At 48.0% G+C, this 8,855-nt stretch overlaps 1 protein-coding gene across 1 annotated transcript; it reads right to left on the reverse strand.

The window, feature by feature from the left end:
* Positions 1-4,387: 4,387 nt before the first annotated feature.
* NAA38 (N-alpha-acetyltransferase 38, NatC auxiliary subunit) lies at positions 4,388-8,853 on the reverse strand. The gene is made up of 3 exons (XM_083581285.1): positions 8,699-8,853; positions 5,725-5,908; positions 4,388-4,782 (listed from the first exon to the last, which is right to left on the reverse strand). Exons 1-3 carry the CDS (start codon positions 8,777-8,779, stop codon positions 4,670-4,672), a joined length of 378 nt encoding a protein of 125 aa, XP_083437411.1. The 5' UTR covers positions 8,780-8,853; the 3' UTR covers positions 4,388-4,669.
* Between the last annotated feature and the right edge of the window lie 2 nt (positions 8,854-8,855).

Raw genomic sequence — 8,855 nt, forward strand, 5'->3', positions numbered from 1 at the left:
GATTAGCCAAGCGCCGTTTTGCTCAGGGGTCCCCCTCCACACCAACAGAGCAGGAGAGAAACACCAGCCCCGTTTCCCTGCTTGCCCACTTTTTTCTTCCGGCAAATTGCGAATTGAAATGAGAGAACGCAGGCATCTTGGCGGACTTTTTAGTTTAGAGAAAAGATTTCCCCCCACCCCCACCCTAGATGGCTTTGAAAGAGGATTCGGCAAATTCTTACACTGTCCCATGTCTTTTCTTCTTCGGCAACCCCTCGTAGCCGAGTAAGATTGTCTTCCATAAACACGGTTTTAACAATGAGTCCGTAAGTGACTGTGGAGGCCAGTTCTAGACCCACACGTCCTTCCACAGTGGGGACATTGGTTTCTGGGTGGGAGCTGATCACGATGTGGATTTGCCAAGCGTGCCTTCCTCTTAGCACGTTTCTCCCTTGCGTCCTGAGTTTGAGTGTCTTCAAAGCCCACGACACCTTTGGTCAAGGCTGTTCTCCAACTGGAGCGCTCGCAGGCCAGTGTTTCCCAGTTGTCAGTGTTTATACTACATTTTTTAAAGATTTGCCTTGAGACAAATCTTTAAAACACTTTTGTTGACCACCTGCATTATGCTTTTCATTTTTAAATTCAGAATAGAATACAGTGGTACCTCAGGTTAAGAACTTAATTCATTCTGGAGATCCGTTCTTAACCTGAAACTGTTCTTAACCTGAAGCACCACTTTAGCTAATGGGGCCTCCTGCTGCTGCTGCGCCGCAGCACGATTTCTGTTCTCATCCTAAAGCAAAGTTCTTAACCCAAGGTACTATTTCTGGGTTAGTGGAGTCTGTAACCTGAAGTGTCTCTAACCTGAAGCGTCTGTAACCCGAGGTACCACTGTAGCTGCTTTGGAAGACAATAATCAGGCATCTGCATAACATGACCAGTCCAACGAAGTTGATGTTGAAGAATTGTTGCTTCAACACTGGTGATCTTTGCTTCTTCCAGTACACTGATATTAGTTCGCCTGTCTTCCCAAGTGATGTGTACAATTTTTCGGAGACACCGTTGATGGAATCATTCGAGGAGTTGGAGATGGCGTTTATAAGTGGTCCAAGGCTGGTAGTACAATAGCTTTGTAAACAAGCATTTTGGTTTCCCTGCGAATGTCCCGGTCCTCAAACACTCTGCACTTCAGTCGGGAGAAAGCCGATTCCATCGAAAGACACCACTCTGTACCTAGCTTTGAACGGTGAGCTTTGGTGACAACAACCCCCCAAAAATATCCAAGGTAAATCCTGCAAGCCTGAAATCTACCCACCCTTTTCCTCGACCACTGCTAATATCCATAAGACATGTCTGTTGTAGGGTTCCTGTTCCCATCACCAACCCTGATTGCTGGCCATGCAGGCTCGGCCTGATGGGATTTTGGAGTCCAGCAACACCTGGAGGAAACCAGGTTCCCATTCCTGCTTTATTTACCGTATTTTTCGCCCCATAGGACGCACTTTTCCCCCTCCAAAAATGAAGGGGAAATGTGTGTGCGTCCTATGTGGCGAATGCAGGCTTTCGCTGAAGCCTGGAGAGTGAGAGGGGTCGGTGCGCACCGATGCCTCTAGCTCTCCAGGCTTCAGGAAGCTATCCGCAAGCCTTGCAAGCCCGGCGGGAGGTCCCGCGGGCTCACAAGGCTTGCGGACAGCAGCCTGCCGCCCGAAGCATGGGGAGCCCTCCAGAGGGCGCCCCGTGCTTCGGGCGGGTGTCCGCAAGCCTTGCACGCCCGGTGGGAGGTCCCGCCGGGCGCGCGAGGCTTGGGGCGGCAGCCTGCAGCCTGCAGCCCGAAGCACGGGGAGCCCTCCGGAGGGCGCCCCGTGCTTCGGGCAGGTGTGCGCAAGGCTTGGGGCTGCAGCTGCGGCTGGGGGGGGGATAATTTTTTTTTTATTCATTCCCCCCCCCAAAAAAAACCCGAGGTGCGTCCTATGGGCCGGTGCGCCCTATAGGATGAAAAATGTGGTATTTATTGCATTTAGGGGAGGAGCTGTTAGGGGAGGAGTACATCTGGTGGGGACATGTCCTGCTCCTTCTGGGGTGGTCTGTCCACCTCTGGTCCCCACCCTGAACTCAGCTCTCACCTGTGGCTCCTAGAAGCTATCAGCGTGCAACAGCGGCCACACCCTGTGAACGGCTTCCACTGGCCGGCTAAACCAGGTGAGGGAAGCCGATGGGTCTCAAACCCTCAGGGAGTTATGGACTGCATGTGAAGGCAGGCTCTGGTGGCTTCTGCACCTGCTGTAGAGGGAAGTGAGGAGCAGATGGGGCTCATCTAGGAGAAGGAAAACTCTGATCCTAAACCTACGCTGCCTGTGGGATGGCAGCCGGACGCTCCCTTGTGCCCAAGCTTGCGCCCAAGAAAGTCTTTTCAGTGCTGCTGGTGAAGCACTTTGATTTCACCCCTGGTGGTGCACTCCATTCTCTCTCAAGACAGACGGATGTTTACATTTGCATCTGGTCACCTAGGCCATTTCAGCAGGGATGGAGTAACTGGTGGCACCGATGTCATTGAGACTCCACACACTTCGAGCCAGCAAGGCCAACAGTCAGGAAGGATGGGTGTTGCAGTCTTCACAAGATCCCTAGCTTCCTTCCGTCTAGAATGAAGGTTGAAATTGGGCTTTCCCATTCACGCCTGTTTTAACCCACGAGCATCCATTCCGTTGAGCTGAGGCCAGGGTGGTGGACTTTGAATTATGGTAACCTGGGTTCAGCTGAGATGGTCCCTCTGGGACAATTGTTTCCCCCCAAGCCTCCATGAAATGACATTAATTGCAACTTATTGACGGATAATGGCTGCAAAAAGTGTTTGCTTGTTGAAAAGGCTGAACTGCAGCGGCTGCAGGAACACAGGCACACCCCTAGGACAGCGTAACCTTGGTCACAAACACCTTATTCTCTGCCGAAGCACCTGTGCCACAAGACAGAAAATCCAACAAGTGAAGCTTTCCCTGGCAGGGAGGGGAAACTGCCCCGGCTGAACTTCGGCCTGTTACGCAGCTACCAGAGGGACATAGACAACCTGCGAAAAGGTTATCACTCTTGCCGTGGGGCTGGAGAGGGGAATATCCTGTTCCAGAACAGGATAAGGAAGAGTGGAGTCAGCCCCGGGCGCCAAGAGTCTCTTATGGAAACTCTGTGTTCTGGGGAGGAAGGAACCTCGGATAAGATAACACGGCTGCTGGCGTGTACAAGCTCCCCATTGTGATGTGGGAGCAAAGAGGAGCCAAAGAAGACAAGACCCCGGTCTATCTATAGATACCGTTTCCTGCACTGCTTTGCAGCTGATGGAACAGCCGCACGGGTCAGCTTGGGAGCAAATCCTGCTGCTTCTTCCCAGGGAACTGGTGGCAAAGGCTTTCCCTATTAAAAAATGTCAGCCGCTGAGATCAAGATGGCACCTTTTCAGATCCAGCTGGTAAATTAAACGCCCCTGTTGCCAGCAGGGCAGCAGAATGGGTTCTGCAGTGCAGAATGCAATCTTGAGGGCTGGACTCCACCTGCAGCGACGGCGCCATTCCTGTTTCCAGCCCTTGTGATTTGAAAGAATATTGGCGGCGTGTGGGGTGGGGAATACCGGTATATAAGAGAAATTTTCAGAAGCTGATGGCGGAGTTCAGTTGCCAAGGGCTAGTGGATTCAGTGCTCTATCACCCTGGCGTCCTCATCTAACAAAGGCAGAATCTTGCAAATAAGTCATGCAAGTTACAAAGGCATTTTTTTCTTGTTCAAGTGGTGTTTTTTAAAATCAACAACAACAAAGAAATAAGCGGAGCTGCTATTATTCTACAGCCCTCTTGAAAATGAGCTTATGGCAACTGAAATTCATTTTTCCTAGGGGCTTCTTTGTAAAATTTAATGTTATATTTGTTGCTATTTTGGGGTGGGCTTTGCTGGCGAGTTCTGTGCTTTTGCTTTCAAAGGAAAAGAGGTGGTGGTGAAACCCCAGATCTAGGCAGCTGCAGAGGCACTGAATGTATGCTGCTGTTTTTAGCTGTATTTTGAAACCTCATTGGAGCCTCTGTTAGTTCTCCATAGTGAGATGAAAATATGTGATGGGTATCTGTTCCTGTGCTGTTTGGCTCTCTCCCCCTGCTCCCACACTGCAAATCAGAGAACTGTAGAGTTGGAAGAGACCCTCTGCAAGGCAGGAATCTCAACTAAAGCATCTGAACTTGCCAGCCAGCTGATACCGGGGACCTTAGTGGGAGGGTAATAAATAAATTCACCGTCATCAGTGGGGATGACCAAACAGAACTCCCCAGGATTCAGCAGGCCACAGAGGTAGCAGCCAAGGCCTGCCCGTGGCCCACACGAGGTCCAAGCGTTACAAGAAAACAAACCCACAATAATTCAGAACAGCAAATGGGATTCTTTTCCAGATTGAACAAACATTTGAAAAATGAAAACATTAAGTCCACCCCCTTTCCAAGTCCTGGAGATGGGGGGTGTCCTGTTTCACAGTGCATGCACTGGTCCAGTCCAGCTTTGCCAGGAAAGCTTCATTCCCTGGCAACGGTGAAAACCGGGGTCTAGCCGGGAAGGGAGGAGAAAGGTCTCTTGCCCTGCAGCAAACTGTATCCCTTCCCCGCATCCCCCCACCAAAGTTCGGTCAAACGTTGGAGGCCTGCTGCCCTCTGGCGGTGCATCAGAGGTACTGCAAGGAGGCCAGGCTCTCCAGCTCCACCTCGATGGAGACAATGTGATGTCCTGGAACCATGGCCAGACCCAAGACTCTGGGCTCTCCGGCGGAGAAGGAGTCTGCAGAGCAAAGGAGGGAGAGGGTGAGAAGGAGGGTCCCATCTGCTCCTAATCCAGCCTTGGGCCCTCCAGAGGCTTGGGGCTGCAGCTCTCAAGGTGCTGGCTGGCACCGATGGGAGTTGTAGTTCCAAGCGCCTGGAGGGCCCCAGGTTGGCAAAGGCTGTCTTCATCTCCCGGGCGCTTAAAGGCTCCCTCCAAAGAACACAGGGGCTTCTGTCCCCCAGGCACATGCCCCTCTCCTCTTCAAGAGAGGTAAAGGTAAAGGGACCCCTGACTGTTAGGTCCAGTCGCTCATCTAGCTTTACTGGCCGAGGGAGCCAATGTTTGTCCGCAGACAGTTTTTCTGGGTCATGTGGCCAGCATGACTAAGCCGCTTCTGGCGAACCAGAGCAGCGCACAGAAACGCCGTTTACCTTCCCGCCGGAGCGGTACCTATTTATCCCTCTTCAAGAACCCCCCTTGAAATTCTGTCTCGCCAGGAGAGCTGCTAAGCCCCACCAACCCTCTCTTGCCCCTAACCTAATTCTTTGCTATTATTACAGTGGTACCTTGGGTTAAGTACTTAATTCGTTCCGGAGTTCCGTTCTTAAGCTGAAACTGTTCTTAACCTGAAGCACCACTTTAGCTAATGGGGCCTCCCACTGCCGCTGCGCTGCCAGAGCACGATTTCTGTTCTTATCCTGAATGAAAGTTGTTAACCTGAAGCACTATTTCTGGGTTAGCAGAGTCTGTAACCTGAAGTGTATGTAACCTGAAGCGTATGTAACCCGAGGTACCACTGTACTTATATCTTTTTCTCTGTTTCACTCCGCTATTGCATCAGTTTTTCCTCAATAGCCACAATCAGCTTACAAGAAAAAACACGTGGAAAGCATTAAACAGGAAATGAATAAAGAAAGAAAGATGGTGGGACGATGATGGAGACCCCAGGTGAGCACTAACCTGTGGGCTTGAGGTACTCCTGGGCGGAGCCAAGGATCACGTTGCAGTCTCGGTCAGTGCACAGGAAGCAGCCCACCAGGGTCCGCCCATCCGTCATTCGGATGCGCATGCTCTTGTTGAGAAGGTTCTCCAGCTTCCGGCGGGCATGCAGGTATGGCGTGTCAGCCTTTTCCTCACCAGAGTCCTGGCAGAAACGCTCAAAGGGTTAGTCTTCGCAGGCCAGAGGGATCTTTCCATAATACTTCGTAGGAAGAAATGCATTAGGGTATCTTTCCCTCCCATTCCCAGGTCCTGCTTTTTCGCTTTCCAGAGAGAGACCAAGCCTCTAGTCCTCATGGTGGCAAGTGGGCAATGCCTGGGGAAGTCTCTCTTGGGTAGGCTCTAGAATGCAAATTTGTGGTGGTGGGTTTTTAATATCTCAGGATCTGTCCATGCCCCGTGGTGGGGGTTCATTTACACAGGGCTTTTAAATTTGCTATAAGAAGGCCTTCTCAGTGGCTGCTTCCAGATTTTGGAGCTCCCTTCCTAGAGAGGCTGAACCAGCTCCCTCTTCGCTATGTGAAGATCGTTTTATTCCAACAGGCTTTTTGGGAACTGTTTTTAAGGAAAGAGCTTTTAATAGTGCTGTGCTGTTTTTACTATCTGAATTTTAATGAACTTTTAAAATATTGTCTTGATTCTATTATAGTTTAATTACTTTTTAAATATTGTCATTGTTTCTAGCTTTCCATATTTTATCCTTGTGGTCTTAAGTTTTGTAAGCTTCCTTGAGTCCAGGTCTGGGGGAGAAAGCTGGATGATGATGATTGCATTACCATTTCCTTCTTCTCCCTTTATATCATTGGCAATCAAGTGCATTAATATTTTCCCAATTACCTAGAAAGGTAACTCAGCTGAGAAGTGATAGAGGAGGTGTTAGAATTTTCATGAAATAGGTGTCTTGTTCACTCCTGTGAACAACGTACAATTTGCTTATTTTATATGCCAACACCCCACAAAACACACACACACAGCAATTTATGTAGAGCCTTAACCTGTTTGCTCACCCTCTATCTAGTGTTTGATGGAGATGGTTCTTTCGTGGATTAGTTGCCAACCAATAATATTTTATTATAAGTTCCTTTCACTATTCACAGTCAATAGGATTTGTTACAGAGTAGAAAAGAAGGCATCTTCTCCAAATCGAACCATAAAAGATTTACAAAACAGTTGAGAGGGTACTGATGAAAACCAAAAAAGGGTTCACTCCAGAACAGGAAAACTCTGCGTGAGCAGCCGGCAGGGCCAATGTTCAAGCTAACAAAGGCTGCCCACATTCATAAGAGCATAAGGAGAAAATGCTGGATCAGGCCAGTGGCCCACCTAGTCCAGCATCCTGTTCTCAACCAGGTGCCCCAGAGGGAAATCAGGAAGGAAGATTCGAGCATGAGAGCCACTCATAATAAATACATATTATCCTTCCACCCCGACCCACCCTGTAGGTAACCAGAGACCTCTTTCCCCCCCCCGCCGCCTTTACTTTTTATTTGTTTGTTACAATTTTAACCCTGCCTTTCCTCCAAAGGGGGCATATATGCAGCTGCTCCTGCCTTACCCAACCTTTATTTAATCCCCACAAGAGCCTTGAGAGGTAAGGCGAGCCGAGAGGCAGCACCTGACCTGCAAGGTGGACCTTGAGCTGCATGGGGGGAAATGTGGCATAAAATTGCGATGAAACACATACATAAATATGTGATGAAAATGATGTATAGATGGTATATTACACCCATTAAATTAGCTAAAATGTTTGAATTAGAATACAAAAATGGGAGGTGTGAGGAGGTCAAGGAAATAAGTAAAGGAAGAAAGTTATGTAAAGGTTTAATCTGTTTTTTTTTTTGTTTTTTTGTTTTTTTCTTTCTTTTTAAAATGATTGTACTTTTTCTGTCTTTTTTACTTTTTTTCTTTTTTCTCTTTGTAATCTTTAAAATTCTGAATAAATATTATCTAAAAAAAAATTAGCTAAAATGTATAAAGTTAGCAATAAATGTTGGAAATGCAAAGAAAAAGAGGGAACATTTTATCATATGTGGTGGGAATGTAAAAAGGTGAAAAACTTCTGGGAGATGATATATAATGAGATGAAAAAAATGTTGAAATATACATTTATTAAGAAACCAGAAGCATTTTTACTTGGCATTGTAGGAGATAATATAAACAGAAAGGATTGCAAGTTGTTTTTATATGCAATGACGGCAGCAAGAATATTATTGGCACAAAAATGGAAGCAAGAAGAATTACCAACAAAAGAAGAATGGAGGATGAAATTGATGGACTATGCAGAATTGGATAAACTAACCGGAAGAATTCGAAACCTGCGGGACCAGAGATTCACAGAAGACTGGTGTAAATTTACGGACTATTTGAAAAGTAATTGTGATGACCAGATTACGTTTGTAGGTTTGCAAGAAGTTTTGTGAGGTAAATTATTTGAATTATTGCAAAAATGGTTAAAGAGGTGGATTGTGAGGTAAGATAATTAAAGGCAATGGGAATTTAAGAAATGCAGAAGAAATGATAAAAATGGTGGATCATCAGAGGTGCTGATGGAAGTCCGAAAAGATTGTATAAGATGTGAAGTTCTGTTGAATGTATAATAATTGGTATGTTGAAATTAATAAAAATTAAAAGAAACACATACATAAATAAGGCCACCTAGTGAGGGGGGATTTGAACCCTAGTCCCTCCCATCTCCTATCGCCCCCCCCAAAAAAAAACACGTCACCACCACACCATACTAGGCCCTTCCAGCCTAAATTTGTTTTGGGGGTGGGTGTCTTATTATACCCCACTCCCAATTATTCCCATTTCCCATCCAATGTACTTATCCTCTCTATCCCCAGGGTACCTCCTTCTCCTCCCCTATCTGAGCACCCCACCCCATTATGTCCTCCCCCTTTCTCATATCTGGAGGCCTCCCCCCTGGGCTCCTCACCCCAGGACTGGGACTGTTTCCGCAGCCATTCTCCTCTCCCCTCTGCTGCTGCAACGGCTCGGGAAGGGCAGTGGCCGCCATCTTGACCCTCCCGCCGGCAGAGGGACTACAGCTCCCAGCAGGCCGCTCGGCTCCCAGCAGGCTCTGCGCGCGCTCC

This window comes from Podarcis filfolensis, assembly GCF_964270895.1.
Source record: "Podarcis filfolensis genome assembly, chromosome: 13".
Taxonomy (NCBI): Eukaryota; Metazoa; Chordata; class Lepidosauria; order Squamata; family Lacertidae; genus Podarcis; species Podarcis filfolensis.

Excerpts from the sequence above, each read along its gene's own strand:
- NAA38 (XM_083581285.1), bottom strand. The coding sequence starts at position 8,779 with ATGGCGGCCACTGCCCTTCCCGAGCCGTTGCAGCAGCAGAGGGGAGAG. Across the intron at positions 5,909-8,698 it reads GAAACAGTCCCAGTCCTGGG|GACTCTGGTGAGGAAAAGGC; the intron begins GTGAGGAGCCCA and ends CGTTTCTGCCAG. Across the intron at positions 4,783-5,724 it reads GGAGTACCTCAAGCCCACAG|ACTCCTTCTCCGCCGGAGAG; the intron begins GTTAGTGCTCAC and ends TTTGCTCTGCAG.